Raw genomic sequence first — 18,021 nt, 5'->3', positions numbered from 1 at the left:
CCTTACCCACCAGCCTCGACCGTGGGACAGTTATAAGACATTGCTCGGAGGATCTAAGAGGTCGGGAGTTGGAGTAGGGGCAGAGAAGTTCATAAAAGAACCTTAAAATCAATCCTGTATTTGATAGGTAGCCAGTGCAGGGATGCTAGCGCTGGTGTAAACGCAATTAAAGCAGACAATAAAGTAACAGTTTAACCAGATAGCCTGCTGAATAATGTACGGTAGAAGCACAAATATCAAGGAAAAATGACCAAATCAACAAAATCTGCAAGTGTCCAAATTGATTAGGCAAAACACTCCGCTTCCGAAACACTCCCGCTGTGGTACGACACTGTGCAGAGGATGGAACAACACCAGGTAGAAGCCAGAGGAAAATGAGAATGTTGACTTATTCATCTTGTATCATACCTAACTTTAGGGGATCATAACATATCAGCTATAGTATTAATCTGCAGATGACCAAACTTTTTTATGGATGCCAGTTTTTGAGCTATGACAAAGGCCAAAATGGGGCTTTCAACAGACTAGGTCAGGCTTGTTGTTTGTAGACGAGCCGATTGCCATAAAACTTGCAGACTCGACCAGCTGGTTAAGAGGAGCGAGGAGTCAGCAGTGAGTGACGATATAAAAAGTCAATAAAACAAGTGCGAATCATCGCGACCACGAGAGATCCTCAAGCACAAAGTCATATTGTGCACACAAAATATGAGGCTGATTGGACCAGTAGTTTGTAAGATTAGCTGCAGACAGACAGATACACACAGTCACTCGTGCATGCATACTCATGACCAAAGGCGTGATGATAAAACACACCCTTGTTTAGTTCAATTTACTCTTGCCGTTACAGCCTGACTTGGTCAGGTTGTTTCCTTTATCTACTCTCATTCGCATATTTCACTGGGAGCGTTGGAGCGTTGGGCTTTTGTGCCGAAAATTGCTTTCTAGAACATTGCGATATCGATCTGAATTCGATTAATTGTTCAGCCCTGGTGTTTTTGTGCTTTGACCCCCGGGCGAACCTAACGGACTTGCCCACTGTCGGCCAACAGCTGGCGACAAGCGCCGTACAGTGGGACTTAGATCAAATGGCACCTCGGACCCCATCTGCTCCCCTGTGCTACTATCACACTTTGTATGTGAATGACATTCCCAGTGGTCTTTTACACACATACACATGCACACATAGAGACAAAGATCCCTTTTACTTTAAAGAATGTGGTCTTTCCTGCAGGTGCTGTTTGTGTTGCGGGGCACACACCTGGCCTGGTTTCCCAGTGAACGAAGAGTGTATGTGTGTGTGTTTTCATAATGAATGCACCCGGGGCTCATCTGAGAGGCAGGCAGGAGCTGAGGTCAACGACCTCTTCTTTATATTGTAATCACCGCACTCAGATAATTGGTTCTATTAAAGTCTCTTGATATGGTAATGTCTGACATGCTCATCTGCATGATTGCCCCCTTTAGACACCAGAGCGTGTGAGTGTGTGCGGCAGAAAGTGTGAAGTGGGAGATGAGAAGTGAGAAATGGAGAAGCGGCTAGATGCTGAGCGCCGGTCTCTTTTGCACTTGCAGGTTTTGCTAAATGAATTTTTAAGGGTTTAATGAACGCTATAGACCTGTCCCCTGTGAGGAGTGAAGTGTGAATGTGAAACACACTCGACTCGCTCTTGTTTAGCCTCCCGATTTCTCCCATCAAAGTCAGTTCATGTATGAGCCTGCAGCCACTTTGATTCTGAATCAGTCAGCGTTTGACAAAAGAAAAGATCAATCGTTGTCTGATTACTGAGACCGAATTTCAGCTGAGGAATTACGTTCCTGAAATCCCTCCGTTGATACAGAACATTGACAAGCTTAATAACAGAGCTCCAGGCCATGCACTCGCAACCACATCGCCCCCTGCAACAGCCACTCATAGACACACATGCTGCATTATTAAACACCTTTTCTCTTTCACTGCTTTTGTATGCAGAGTACAGAGTTTGAGAGCCACCAGCATTGTTAGGTTTATCCACAGCATCAGAATTCTTTCACTTCACTCGTACCTAAACAGAGATAAAGATCAGAGAAGATTTGCAGCGTTCAGGTGTACGGAGAAAAACTTTCAAGGTATCTCCTCTTTTCATAGATGTGTTGTTTCGATTTTGCTAGAGAGACACCACTGGATGTTTTTTCCATTAGTGGAAAGTCCACAGATGGCATTTGAACAGGAAGTATCAAACCAGGTGTTGCCTCATTGCGTTGTCTGAGCCAACACAACCTCCAACGCAAAGCACATGACGAACAATCAGACAGACTTGCACTTACCTTCCTGGGCTATCATCACTCATCCGTGACACTGTAAATGTCGAGGAATGGTCACATGTGTAGCTGATGTCACCATGGAAAGTGAGTTTAAACAGCTGTGGGTCATTGTACAGTTGTAGTTTCTTTATTGAACTTCACTGGAGTGAGAGTGATTTCACTGACATAATATGTGTTTGTCTTGTTTAGATGACGAGGAGGCGCTTAACTCCATTATGAAGGACCTGGCAGCCCTGGGCCGCTGCTACACCCAGCACAACAGCCACAAGCCCAAGAACAGAACCTTACTCTACAGACAGGTACGCATGGCATCCATTTGTGCTTCATTTAAAGGGACAATGCATTTGTGGTCTATATTTTGAGTCTAGATGTCAACCTCTGACCACCTCTGGCAGGCTGAAATGGTGGCTGTAAAAGGTTTGTGGTTCGTAAAATGGAATTCTAATGCTGAAGTGGTGTCAAAACATCCTTGGCAATAGCTGGGCAATGTATCAATATTATACCAATACTGTGATATGAGATATTGTCTTAGAATTTGGATATTGTAGCATTTTTAATGTTGTCTTCTCCTGTTTTTAAAGGGACAGTTTACCCCCCAAAAAGAAATACATTATTTTCGTCTTACCTGTAGTGCTGTTTATCAGTCTAGAGTGTTTTGATGTAAGTTGCCGAGTGTTTTAGATATTGGCTATAGAGATGTCTGCCTTCTCTCCAATATAATGGCACTAGATAGCATTCGGCTTCTGGTGCTCAAACGCCAAAAAAATACCTTTGAAAAACACAACAGCAATGTCTCTCTCAGGAAATCTTGATCCGGTTACTCAAGATAATCCACAGATCTTGTTGTGGGCAGTTTCACGTAGGGACTATTTGCCAACCTTGCAAAAGGAGGCATGCAACTACTGCTAGCTCACCTGGCATCACTGAGCTAGCTAACGTTACAGTTTAGCCAAAGGGACCCCAGTTATGTTAAGATCTCGCCATGGCATGAGCACGAGCCTCTCATACGTGAGTAGATGTACGCTTCCTTCTGCGAGGTGATTCGGCTTTGACATTGCTGTTGAGTGTTTCAGATATATTTGTTTGAGCACCACAAGCTGAGTACCATCTAGTTCCATTATATCCGAGAGAACCAGACATCTCTACAACCGCTATCTCCAACACTCGACAACTCAAACCCAACCCAATCCTAAAACTTCAACTAAAGGCCCAGTCCCTTTTACTAGCCTGATGTGGCAACATATTTTGACAAATAAAGGCCTGTCTCAATTAGAGGCCTGATTTGGTTCCCAAGCAGTTCATCTTTATACAAGTTCTTTGGATGTATAAAAGCTACCTATCTGAGCTTAACGTTAGTTAGCTGCTTAGATCGCACATACAAATATAAGTGTTTAAACTTTTGCCAATATGGAGATGCTACATGTCGTTAGCTAAGTTAGATTCTCCACAATTCAATCATTCAGTTCATTTTACTGAAAGGCCTGTCCCAAATATAAGCCTGTTGAGTTCAGTGATTTAATACTAGCCTGGGCTACTAAATGAAGTTTTACGGTAGCTAATTACCACTACAGGTAAGAGGAAGTATGCGTGAACTGTCCCTTTAAAGGCTGTATTACAGTAAAGTGAAGCTGTTCTATTATTTGCTTTTACCCACTTAGTCATTATATCCATTATTGATCAAATAGTCAACCCTGCAGCATCACTGCAATATCAATATCAAAGTATTTGGTCAAACATATTAGATTTTTGCGTAAATACACAGCTACATCATAATTGCATAAGCTTAATTATCCATATTTTGATAAAACAGTGAGCGATTGGGATGTGCTGAGTATACAGAGATCAGAGAACTGGATTACGTTGCATGAATAGTTTGAGATGAAGCTTTTTCTGCTGTAAAACCACCCTGCCATTGGAAACCAATGTAACGGACGTGAGCGCAGTCCGATCACAGCTGCTGCTCTTCATGCAAACTATAAACTTTTTACAGCCTTCGTTCAAACCTACAGGGGGTGAGTGAAGGTTTTTTGAGTATCGCATTAAAGCTGTCGCACATTCTGCTCAATTACAGTTTATTAACCACACACACCAAGAGCACAGCAGTGCCTTCAACCTTTACTGTCACTCTGGGTGTTCACAAAAAAACCTCAGCCGCACTTCCTTTTTGATTTTTTTTTTTTTTTTTTTTGTTGGACTGACAACTGCTGGCTGCAGGTGAAGGTTGTGCTGTAGTTGAGGAGAGGACATTGTGCAACTGAGAGGAGCTTATTCTAAGTCTAATTCTGACACGTTTTACAGATGCTAATGTGACACTGTGCTGCATTCATTAATGTTTATCGGCATGGGAATTCTAGGCTTGAATCAAAAAGGAGATTTGACACTGTGCGGGATGTAGCGGCACGTTGCAGGTGCAAACAAACAAAGCAAGTTGGAGTGTTTGGTCCAGCTTGTGCTTTAACTGGTCCACTGTGACAATGAGAAATCTGAGGACAGAGAAATATGCGGCAAGGTGGGAATACATTGTTAATGTGCACACATCATGCACATAAAACTTACGTACACACTCGTTATGTGTCTGAGAATTTATTTGTTGCCTGTAAATTACATATGATTATGGTGTTTATTAATGTTGGAATTTACATTTAATTTGTGTTTTTTTATTTTTATTTATTTATGTTTGTTTTGTTTGGTTTTTTTTTTAGATTTTTTTAAATTAAAGAAATATTTTATTGAATTTTATTTTATTTTTTATATTTTGAATATATATAAACCAAGTCACATTTTGGTCAACAAATCATATGACTCTTTCTTTCTCTGTTGGTATTTAGTTGTACAAAAGTAAACATTTTAATTACTAATTACAAACAAAACAAAGACAAATCTGGATTTACATTACATTATAGGATGTGTCTTAAAATATACCATTTAGACTTCTACATTCGCAAAGTCATCCCAAACAAAGTTAATGTTTTATGGCCTGCCACCTTCCAGAGTTCAATTTCTCTCAGTCACCTTGTGTCGCTTTCTGAAGTCGTTTCCTTGTGTGTTTGTTCCCTCTGTGGAATGATAATTGGTAAATCCTCTTGAAGCACCAGTGTTTATGATGCGCCATAAACAAACAGCGAGGAGCAGAGACAGTTTCTGCTTAGCGTTGGGGTAAACCCCTACTTTTTTTTTTTACCCGGTTGCTCGCAGAGATATGATGTCAGTTTATCACCATGACCTCATGCAGACTTGCAGGCTCCTCCAGATTCCTGCTCTCTTGGGCAATGACTCCAAAAATAGAAAACTTATATTGTGTCATGCCACCTCTGGAGTCAAATTGAGGGATTATGTTGTCTTTGTACTGCAGGACAAAATTCAGCAGCAGCAGTGCAAAACACGTGTCATTATAATGCTATTTGTCACTTAAATTCCTTGTCCAGCTTATTGCTTTTATTTATTCAGCAGCCCAAATCCCACATTTCAACTTTCCACTTCCATAACTCCCCTCTGTTGTTATTTTTCCTCTCAACAGGATTTAAGAGTCAAGCTGGAGCATGAGAGAGAAAAACGGTATGTTGGAACCTCTGTATTGTTTTTTCTGCTCCTCTGTCCAAGCCTTAACTCCTCACTTCGGATCTTTCTTGTTATGCTTTGCCATGCCTGGGATTTTGGTGTCTAGTGGAAATCACAGTTACATGCCAGAGTAGCATAAAGAGAGAGGGAAAATTCCTGCTTTGACATTTAGCCGCGGCCTTGTGTTTTCAGGCTCGGACAGGCCGTTTGAGAAGGGAAAAGAAACAGAGAGAGGGCCTGTGAGAGGGAGTGAGCGAAAAGACAGTGTCCAGTCTTCCAGGCACACCCCAAATTAATACTTCATCGTCTGTGTTTTCTGTCCTCCCTCACACCACCAGCCTCGAAGTTACTCAAGAGGCAGAGCATGGTCACACAGACTCTGTCTGGAGACGGCCTTCTCCCACCGAGGTGCCTTACAGTTTGTTTACCACGCTGGAGCACTTTGAAAGTGGCGGCGCCCAGTATAAATAACAGATCTTTTGAAACGGGAGAGGCTTTATTTGGTGCTGGGCTTCATTTTGTCTACACTGGGGTTGCAGCTTCCATGTATGGATGCTGTGGGAGCCTCTCAGGTCCTTGTCTGGCCTTTAGCATCACATCCTGGTCGAGGCCCAAGTTCAGACAGACTTTGTCCCCTCGTTAAACAACCCGCAGAGAGTCTAAACTCCAAACAACTCCTTAGGGGGTGAAATGACAAACACAGAACACACTGTTACAGTGGAAAACACATCAGAGGGAGACTGACCAGAACTTACAAGAGTAATTGCCTTGATTCATCAGAATATAGAGCGGGGGAAACAGGCGCTGGTTCAGTGAGGCTGTGATTAGAAAACCACAGGCTCTCAGGAGTGAGAAAGAGAAAGGAAACGACACGCTCCTCTTGCAGAATATGGCTTCACGTTGGGCCTCTCCACTTTTTCACAGCCCTAATTGGCTACTGTTGAGCTAGAGACAAGTTTTTCATGTTCCTGTCTCTCTGTGTTTCTGCCTCCCTCTGTTTCTCCGTCTTGCGGTCTTCTTCTCTTTCTCTAGAGCTCCCCTCACATCGTTCTGCTCTCTGGGAACAGACAGACAACAGCTCACCCTGGAAAACTCCATTCACTGATTTCAAAAGCAACTTTTTTTCTTTAATTCATCTTGTGAATTCACACTCCTCTCTTCTTTCTGTCATATTGTTAGTTAGCTTTTTTCGTGTTACGCTTGTCCTAGCTGTGACTGCTTTCACTTTGATTTACAGTAGGGCCTGTTTTGGAAATCAGTAGGATATCCTGAGTTTGTTACATCCTGTGGTAAAATAATAATATCATATTGTAGCTTTAGCATGGCCTACATATGTATTTATTTAAAGCTGCCCTAATCACTGGTCTTAAATTAGCAGTGGATTACATTATTATTTAAATGTAAAAGGGGTCATTTGAACTGACAAAGCCGCAAAGAACTGACCCTGTTGTAAGCTCCTTTTTAAAACCGCCACTTTCCAATCCTACGTTAGCAACCGTAAAGCATAAGAGGCCTGTCAAGCTTTCAGAACAAAGGAAAATACTGTGACTACGTACATATGAAACCTGCAAGCCTGACAGCAGATATCCTCAAAGTTTAGACTAACACGTTAGCTAGTTAGCACGTTAGCAAACAAAGACGGTGAATAATGAATATACGTTACTTAAATTTTAACATTAAGTGAGGTAGTTGTGTACCACTTGAGGCTTTTTTAGCTTTAAACAAATGTAAAAGAAGGATCATTTCCTTTTGCTAGCAATGGGCTAAACATATATTAGATAATGAAGGCTAAAGGAAACATTAGCTTAAAATAGAAGAATATCAGGGTGTCTACAGGTCCTTAACCAGTCTTGAAACATCCTAAATTCAGTGTTACAGCAATAAGACCTTGAAAGTTCTTAGATAGTCTTAAATTTGAATTTGTGAGGTCTTAACTGCTACAAACATTTTATCTAATTTCATTTATCCATTTTTTAATTTGTGTTTGTGAAAATAGCGAAGACTTTGTGGTTAAAAGTTAACCATCATTTTACTTCACACTTGCACTTACCTGTTGGCAAAATGTAGATTGACTTAACTCACTCTAAAAACCATAATTCCTACGTAACACTTAACAAGACCACATACTACTTGCCTGCAATGCTTACCTGCGATTCTTTTATAATGATTTGTTCAAAAATCTGTCCTAAATTTGGTTAAAATGTGTCTTAAACAGGTCTTAAAAAGCATTAAATTTAACTGTCTGATACACCCTGTATATTGACTTACCCTGCACAAGAACATTATTGTTCCTGCATGTTTGTCCTTAATGAAATTATCAAGACACAGGGTTCTTGAAGCTTGCATTGCATCCGATGAGCTTTTCTCTTATTTTTAATGTCCTTTTCATTCTCATTACGCATTTGGAATATCCCTCGCTGATATTGCTGAAAACGCCAAATTGACTTGCTGAGTGCGAAAGTTTTACAGGCTTGACAACTGTAACCGAGGCGGGTGGGCTTAGCGAAGGCTCAACCGTCATCAGACTCTGCAGTTCCTGACAGCTCTACAGAGTGTTTTAGCTTCTTTCAGCTCAATGTTTTGTTTTCTAATCTGCAGCTTAACTGTTTTTACCCAAGCTTAAAGTAAAGTAAATTTTATTGTCCCCCAAGGGAAATTTGTCTTGGTGCTCGTAGTCGCAAGCAGCTTTAGTAAAATGCTCTAAAAACCCACTGTACACTGCCTGCCCAGCACCAAACGGCAGACAGACTAAGTTAGCCAGTGAACATAGGGAAGCATAGAGTGGTGCAGAAATGGGTCCTAAAACCTGGAAGTAAGTTAGCATTTTTTTTATCAGGTTGGATAGATGCCTGAAATAGTCTTTGTGTAACACAAAATGAAGAGATTTTTGACATAAAATGGTCAGTAAATACCCTACTTGTGAACTTTTAAGCTTTAACATGTGTTTAAAAAAGCAGTTGCTAACAAGTGGCTAAATGAGACTACAGAGGTTGTCACCAAACACGACTCCGCAGCCTGGCGGCAACGTTGAAGTCATGGGACCGTGGATATAAGGATAGAATAGAATAGATCTTTAATGTCCACCATTGCTGGAAATTTGTCTTTGGCTCACCAAACACAAAAGCCAACATTGTAAAAAAGAGACTAATAGTCAGTAAGACAAGCACATTACACAGTAAAGGATACTGATGACACTTGGGATAAAGGACTTCTTAAATACATTCTTAGTTACCAGAGGGACTCTGTAGTGCCTCCCGGAGCTCCAGAGCTTCAACTGGCTGAAGAGAGTATGGGAACTATCTGCCAAGATACTCCTTGCTTTCTTCCTCATCCTTTCTGTAAAGAGTTGGGTCAAGGGCTTTTGTGGCCTGCCAACTATTTTACTTGCCATTGTTAGTATAAATTGTTATTATAAACGTTTGTTTGCAGTGGAGCTAATTTGTGGCAATGATCCAAAAATCCAATGGAAAAATCCTGGCAGCGCTCTATTTAGCAGCTAAAGAGCCCGATACTTTTTCCAAGAGTTGGTGGAGAACAAAAACAGAGCTAAAAGAGAGAGTAAATGTTAACTTGCATTCATCAAGTGGACAAAAACATGACTCTAAATGAGCGCTGGATGTGTACAAATGCATCTGTTTGCTAGCATGTTTGCCATATCATCTGAAAATGCAATATGTCAGTATTGCGTTTTCACTTGTCCCCACTGCCTACAAGTGGCCAAAAAAATCACTTCCAGCAGGTTTAATGTTTATATGTCTAGAGAAAATTGTATATGCTTAGCATTGGCGTAAGCAGCAAAACATAACATTTACAGTCTTGACACAAAACACAGGCAGTAGTACAATAAAAATCCCATTAAAGCTTATTAAATTAAAAGGCAACTGAACTACATTTCTGAGCCTTTGTCAAAAAACATTTCAACTCGAGCTGCTAAGCAAGAAAACCTGAATCTGATTATGATGGCACTTATGGCCAAGTTCTCAATAACACTCTGAGTACACAAAGGTGAAATCTTTATGTTTTTTTATTAAAAAAAAAACAACAACTCTGTATGATCATAATCCAAGTTACAGCACCAGTGTGAATTACAAGTTATATCTGAGCACAGCACTTAAGGTATTAGGAGTCCCTGAGTCAGGATAACCGTGTTGTCTGTCCACAATGGAATCTAATTGGACGCTCTCTCTTTTCATTGGCAAGCGCTGAAGGTTTGGGGCAGGAAATAGGAGTTGTGTCTCTCTCTTCCCCCTGGCTCTGCCTCAGGGTCTTCTGCCAGAGAGTGAAGGAACTGAGCCAGACCTGGTTTTTTTTTTACTGGTGTGATTGTGTCCATGAGAGAAAGGCTAAGAGAAAGAGAGAGTGTGCTGAGACGTGTGAAAGCACTCTTTCTACTCGGCAGATCTGTGCGTCCACATGCTCGCACAGAGGAAGGAAAGCCATATCTTTTGGAGCAGCATCCTCACAACCCCCCTCCCCCCTCCTCCACATCCCTCCAGCTCTTTATCAGACACACCATCATCATCGAGTATAAACAGAGACAGAGAGCGTTTAGCTGTGCTGCTGCTCGCCTCTGATCTGCAGGCCTCCCTCTTCCCAGAATGCTCTCCTCAAATGAGGGAACCAATGAGCAGTCATTAAGATAGGCAGAGCTTTGGCCTCTGATGAGGAAATGATGGGATAAAAACAAGTCCTTTTATCAGGATACTATAAAGAGATAGTGGGCTACGGATTCTTCAAAAGCAGAGAGTGAGGGGAGACGGATAAAGAAGAGAGGAGAAGAAGTGCTGGAGAGAATCTCTTTCTCTTTCTTTCCTTTTATTTTGTCAGGCTGTCTCCTTTATTTTCTCTCTCACAGTCTGTAAATATCTCCACGTCTCTGTATCTGTCACTCTTTAAAAGAGGAGGGAAAGACATACATCCTGCTGCTTTTGCTGCCGCTCCAGATTTTTTCCCCTTTCCTCTCAGGAAGTTTCCCATCTGCCTTTGTGCCGGCTTAGTGGAGAGGCCCAGTGGTGTTGAAACAGTGGCCGATGCACACACTGATTGGGAAGCACACTCATGCATGTAGAGCTTTACAAACACGCACGCATCCATATATACACTCACTACAAACACTCGCTGATAAGCTCGGACAGACCGAGTGGGCACACTTAGTCGTACACGTAGGCGGACAGTAGATAAGACATTCATATACATCAGCGGGGGGTCACTCTGGCACTTTGTGTTTGTATTGGGTTGATTAATGCCCCTTTGGCATCAGCTTGCTCCTCTCCTTGACCCAGATGACCTGCCCATTTCTCTTCTTGTAACCATAGAAACACTGTCATAAAATGGATTAGGAAGACATTCTTACATGGTCATCCAATCTAAACACCAGTATAGAATATCTCCTTCTTCCTGTCCCACCTTTTTCCCCTCTGTGTCATGTTGCCATGTAAAGAAATTCTAACACACATGCTAACTATGAGCAGGTATAGCTGCCAGTCACATGCGATTTTGTCAAAGTCCCAGCTCACAGTGGTTTTCAGTTTCTGAGCTCCTGAATTTCACAGCTAGACACAACACTGGCTTCTTTTTCCGACCTCTGACCCCGCCAATGTTCTCTGCTTCCCAGAATCATCCCGTTTCAGAGGCCGCTGAAGATCAAGGAGCTGCTGCAGAAAGTGACCGAGGCCTTTGGCCAGCAGATGGACATGTTCTTCATGGAAAAAGAGGTACAAAAACAACTAGCAAACATTCAGTTAAGAGCCTTGGCGGCTGATATGGGTCTAATTAAGAATGTCACAAGCATTCAGAAAACAAAAAAGTAGCTAATACTTTATCTAGGTTCCATTGCAGTAAGATACTGTCAGTGTCTCGAGAGCTTAGAAAAAGCCTTTTTTTTGTAGATTAGCAAGGCTTAAAAGGGCACATAAGATTCTTTTACTTATTTTCTGTCATACATTTAACACAGTGTCACCCAGATAGCACACACACATCTGGCCGATGTCGGCCCGATGTATCAAGTTTAGATCATTAAGACGTAGCAGGGAGAGCGTTTGCTCATTGCCAAGACGTCGCTGAGATGTCGGCCTTTAATCGAAAATGACCACCACGCGACGTTCAAACGATCAATAAAATAAGCTGCGCTCAGTAGGCGTTCCTTCATTAATATTCATATGCTTCGTTAACTACGACCTTTATTCATTTAGGTCGGACCTTTCAAACTACAAATATTTCACCATCCTATGTGAGAAATCAGTGCTAACATTCAAAAATACAGTCAGGTCCATAATTATTTGGACAATGATACACTTGTCATCATTTTGGCTCTGTACACCACCACAATGGGTTTTAAATGAAACAATGAATACCTGCTTAAAGTGCAGACTCTCAGCTTTCATTTAAGGCTTTTTTCAAAAATGTAGTATGAACCGTGTAGGAATTACAACCATTTCTTCACACAGTCCCCCAACTTTAAGGGCTCATAAGTATTTGGACAAACTAACATAATCATCAATTAAATAGTCAGTTTTAATACTTGGTTGCAAATCCTTTACAGTCAATGACTGCCTGAAGTGTTGGACACATAGGCATCATCAGATGCTGGGTTTCTTCCCTGGTGATGCTCTGCCAGCCCTTTACTGCAGCCGTCTGCACTTCCTGCTTGTGTTTTGGGTGTTTTGCCCTCAGTTTTAGCTTCAGCAAGAGAAACGCATGCTCAGTTGGATTCAGGTCAGATGATATGACTTGGCCATTGCAGAACATTCCACTTCTTTGCCTTAAAAATGTCTTTGGTGGCTTTTGCAGTATGCTTCAGGTGAATGTCCAACTGCACTATGAAGCATCGTCCAATGAGTTTTGAAGCATTTAGTTGAATCTGAGCAGATAATGGTGCCCCAAACACTTCAGCTTTCATCCTGCTGCTCTTGTCAGCAGTCACATCATCAATAAATACAAGAGAACCAGTTCCACTGGCAGCCATACATGGCCATTACATAACAGTACGTCCACCATGCTTCACTGATGAGGTGGTGTGCTTTGGATCATGAGCAGTTCCTTCCCTTCTTCCTTCTCTTGTCTTCCCATCATTCTGGTAGTTGATCTTTGTTTTATCTGTCCATAGTATGCTGTTCCACAACTGTACAGGCTTTTTAGATGGTTTTTGACAAACTCTAATCTGGCCTTCCATTTTTAAGGCTAACCAATGGTTTGCATCTTGTGATAAACCCTCTGTATTTATTCTAGTGAAGTCTTGTCTTGCTTACAAGAGCAGCAGGATGAAAGCTGAAGTGTTTGGGGCACCATTATCTGCTCAGATTCAACTAAATGCTTCAAAACTCATTGGACGATGCTTCACAGTGCAGATGGACATTGACCTGAAGCATACTGCAAAAGCAACCAAAGACATTTTTAAGGCAAAGAAGTGGAATGTTCTGCAATGGCCAAGTCATATTATCTGACCTGAATCCAACTGAGCATGCGTTTCTCTTGCTGAAGCTAAAACTGAGGGCAAAACACCCAAAACACAAGCAGGAAGTGCAGACGGCTGCAGTAAAGGGCTGGCAGAGAATCACCAGGGAAGAAACCCAGCATCTGGTGATGACTATGTGTCCAACACTTAAGGCAGTCATTGACTGTAAAGGATTTGCAACCAAGTATTAAAACTGACTGTTAAATTGATGATTATGTTAGTTTGTCCAAATACTTATGAGCCCTTAAAGTTGGGGGACTGTGTGAAGAAATGGTTGTAATTCCTACACGGTTCATACTACATTTTTGAAAAAAGCCTTAAATGAAAGCTGAGAGTCTGCACTTTAAGCAGGTATTCATTGTTTCATTTAAAACCCATTGTGGTTGTGTACAGAGCCAAAATAATGACAAGTGTATCATTGTCCAAATAATTATGGACCTGACTGTAGCTGACTGTTACCCTATTTCGTGTGTAAGTGTGCACAATGAAGAGACAAAAGTCAATTTGACAAACTTTATTTTCAAATTTCCACAAACAATATCTGACGGCCAGTCCGCTTCTCCTGGCAGCCTGCAAGACACAGAAAAGACGATGAGCACATAACTTCAAGAAACAAATCCCAACTTCACCACTGTATTTTTTTTTTAGCATTTCAGCTGTCTTTTAGCCAGATTGAAGGCTTTGGGTCCGTCACTCTGCTTAATTTAGTGTTGAAACGGTTAAATAACGGGATCCGTTAACTCCGTTAACTGTGAACAGCAGCTCAACAATCAGTCCTTCATCTCGGAAAAACTGTGGTTTCAAAAATGCTCTATTACCTGTACCCCACGGGTCAGTTTGCTTTGCAGAGGAGGAGACCTCGACTGATAAATTGCCCATAAAATCACATTAACAACATACTGAAGGCATCCTTAAACTTCACTATTTCACCTCCGCGCTCCTCTCTGTTGGTCTCACCGACACTTCAGCACCCGTTCTGGGATACACAGTGTCGGCCCGCCCCGCCTGACCTCCGTGCTCCTCTCCGCTCCTCTCCCAGACACTTGAGCACACGTCCAGGGCCCCGGAGGTCAGGCCGGGGGGCCGCGGGACCACGGGTGGCAGCTCCGGGCACTTCCACTTTAACCCAAAACGAGTGCTCACGATAACCAGATGAGCAGATAACGTCAACTAGGGAAAATAAAATGAAAACACCACACTTGTAGCCTGTTAGCATAACATGAGCTAAACCGCTAAACTAGCTAACAGCTAACGAAAGATAACGTTAGTTGGTGGGGACATGTGCTAAGCTATATACACCCAGTCGTGCCTCGCCACTCACCAGGAACCTCTTTTAATGGTCACAGAAGAAACAACATAGCTATTTTCTGCCAGTTTATTCCAGTTAGCTTACCTGAAACCAACTGCGATGAGATGCTGTGTGCTGCGAGCTCAGTTCCGAACAAACATCGTGGAGATGAAATCCCGCCTCTGTGGCGACTTCCGTATGTGGGCAGACATTCTACGGCACTGGGCCGACCCAAAGCCGACGTAACAGAGACGTTTGATGAGCTGGGACAAATGAGTACTAAAAAAAGTAATCCATGTGAACAAAATCCTTAGGCTTCAGACCATCCTGAGTTTTTTACTTCTTTGGCTACATGCTGACAGCAAGTTTTTACATTACATAGCCTACACTGCTACATGTAGCCACATGCTAACGTCAGAAAAACATGTCATCTTGGTTTTAGATGTTAATTTCTCCCTGATTTCAGATCATATTCCTGCTGTATTGTGTCTGGTTGTGTTAAGAAGCTTTTATTGGTGATTTTTCACTATAGAAATTCCTGCTATGCCAGTTATTCCCCGGCTGCAGTTACACTGCTACATGTAGCTACATGCTAATGTCAGAAAAACATGTTATCTTGGTTTTAGATGTTAATTTCTCCCTGACTTCGGATCATAATCCTGCTGTATTGTGTCTGGTTGTGTTAAGAAGCTTTTATTGGTGATTTTTTGACGTAGAAATTCCTGCTATGCCAGTCATTCCCCGGCTGCAGTTACACTGCTACATGTAGCTACATGCTAACGTCAGGGAAACATGTAATCTTGGTTGCTGATATTGTTAACTTCTCCACAATGTCAGATCATATTCCTGCTGGAACATGTGTGATTGTGAAGATTTTGGGTTAGAAACTGTTATTGGTGATTTTTCATGGTAAAAGTGCTGCTATACTTCGATAGTCATTCCCCGGCTGCAATTACACTGCAACATGCTAACGTCAGGGAAAGATGTAATTTTGGTTGCTGATGTTGTTAATTTCTCCGCAATTTGCGATCATTGGCAGATTGGCAGATATATAGATGAGGAAAGGTTGTGTTGGGGGAGTGCATATTTATTTTGTAACACTGGGTGGTACTTGAACTGTAGATAAACTGGGTTATTACTTATATATTTAATTGGGTGGTAAATAGACTGGGGATAGTTGTATATTAGTTGTTAATAAATGTGGGATTTTGTTGAAATAATATGAGTGTTTTGTTTTGTTTTTTTGTTTTGAAAGAAAGTCATTAATTTATTCATGTTACTACTGGAACTTACGGTTGTGAATATATTGGTTTAAAGGCTTTTATCTGGGATTTTGCTGGTACAAAGTGCCGCTATATTTCGATACAGTCATTCCCTAGCTGCATTTACGATACAGAGATACCAAGGCGTGGAAGACCTAAAGCAGAGTGTCTCAGGCAGAGGGTGGATACAGGTGTAACAGCACAGACAGTATGAGGAGAATAAAATGGTTTTTGACCATTAAAGAATTTATATATGTTCTAGTGGGAACTCAAAATACAAGTATGACCCTGAAAATGAGCATAATAGGTCCCCTTTAACATGACAACTACAACATCTACAGTGCGTCATGCGTGCCCTGATGGTCTTACATGCCACCATTCTGGAACAATGGGGAATTAAAGGTCATGTGCTGTATATTTTCTTGTCCTTTCAGTTGCTGCTGCCCCTGAAGACCCAGGAGGACCTGGATCAGGCGGTGCTGACGTTGAGCTGCAGCTCGGGGGCCAACGGGCTGCTCAGGATACTGCTAAAGACCCCTAAGAACAACCATGTGAGTTCCTAACAACATACCGCAGATATAAACTGATCATTGGAGACACTTTGACACATAAAATAAAGAAGCGATGTCACTGTGTTTAAATAGTAACCATGACAACTGTACTGGGAATAGCTGCAGGTTAGTCAACTGCTGACAGTTAGCGTGAACTCAGCTGCATGATGTCATTTAAAACTATGTAACCTCTGAATTGAGTAAACTGCATCAGAGCTACTGTTTGCTGAACACAGTAACTCAGAGGAAACAAGCTTCCCCCTCAGACTTCATGATGTAACTGAACAATGATGTCATGCCGTCCTCACTTCGCCTCCTGGTTCTTTCCTCTTTCTCTGCTTGCTCCACTTCCTATGTGTTTTCTCTTTATAGTACCTACAGGTGAACAGCAGGGACAAACAGAGCGAGATGAAGTCATCACGGTCACTGGGAGATCTGAAGGGCTCCCTACTCAAGGGCTCGGAGAGAGTGCGCAAACACTCGACAGGTGAGCTGCCATGTAGAAACACACACAAGAATGAAAAATTGATGGACCAATCAGGATGCCATTACGGCTCTATCAGGAGCTGTAAAGATGCAGTTTCTCCCAGAAAAGCAAAAAAGCAAAGAACCAAATCCTGCTGATGCCGAGATTTCTTGCCCACCTGCTAAGGCCTCATGGGTGGCTTGTCAGTGTCAATTTACAACACAGAGCGACGCCAAAGTCATAGCAATGTCAACGGCGAGATGAGGGACATGCTTTGTCAGAGTGGACAAATGCAAATTGGAGGTGAAAGTGACAACTTTAACAGCCGGAGAGATGTCAGGTCAAAGCAAGGACAAGTGTCTGCTCTCATACCAAGCAGCTCTCGGTCTGCATCATCACCTTGATTAGTTTGCACTTTGATTCTGAAGATCTTATGCAAGAAGTGTTGATCCTCGGATGTTGAAGGTGTAATGCAGCCTATGTTTATTTACTCTCTCCCTAAGAGTTAGATGAGAACATCCTAAGCACTCTCATATCTGTTTGTCAAATGCAAAGCTATTATATTATTGAAGAATATTGAGGCCATCATGTTTGACTATTTCGTAGCCCTGTCTGGTGATTCAAAGGCAAGATATAAGAGGAGAGTAGCCCTCATGCTTGCTATCATGACATGGTTGGTGCCATTGGATACCTTAGGTTGTCTAGTTTTACATGACACCACTACCTCCGTACTAGCTTAAATAACGAGTAAAGTACGAGCATTAGTACAGCAGTGTTACTATTTAGCGACTTTTCAGACCCCCTTAGCGACTCTTTCTAAAAAGCTACGAGCGCTATGGTTTCGGTGCTCCTGGACTGTTACCATGTTTTTGAACTTTCTTGACGAAGGTCCAGTAAGACTGAAACGTTAGTGTTACTAATAAATCGTAAAGATGAGCAAGAGCAGTGTGCGGGATTTTCTGTTCAAAGACTCGAGTGACATTTTCCAACACACCTGCGTCTGAGACAGTTGGACATGCAAATACGTTTCTTCAAACTACTAGCTACTAGTGAAAAGTTTGCCGACTTAATCAGATCGTCAGGGAAAAGACAGAAATATATTAATTTGACTTGGTGGACCAGAGTCTGTTTTGGTTAATACT

General features: G+C 41.9%; 1 protein-coding gene across 1 annotated transcript in view; it reads left to right on the top strand.

The window, feature by feature from the left end:
- Window positions 1-18,021, top strand: part of map3k22 (mitogen-activated protein kinase kinase kinase 22) — a 58,325-nt gene that overhangs the window by 20,812 nt on the left and 19,492 nt on the right. The window contains exons 4-8 of the mRNA XM_033639024.2: window positions 2,491-2,600; window positions 5,819-5,856; window positions 11,474-11,573; window positions 16,297-16,413; window positions 16,786-16,900. Coding sequence (XP_033494915.1) covers window positions 2,491-2,600; window positions 5,819-5,856; window positions 11,474-11,573; window positions 16,297-16,413; window positions 16,786-16,900 — 480 coding nt within the window. The remainder of the gene's footprint in view (window positions 1-2,490; window positions 2,601-5,818; window positions 5,857-11,473; window positions 11,574-16,296; window positions 16,414-16,785; window positions 16,901-18,021) is intronic.

This window comes from Epinephelus lanceolatus, chromosome 20 (genome assembly GCF_041903045.1).
Source record: "Epinephelus lanceolatus isolate andai-2023 chromosome 20, ASM4190304v1, whole genome shotgun sequence".
Lineage (NCBI taxonomy): Eukaryota > Metazoa > Chordata > Actinopteri > Perciformes > Serranidae > Epinephelus > Epinephelus lanceolatus.
This window is presented reverse-complemented; position numbering and strand designations above follow the sequence as displayed.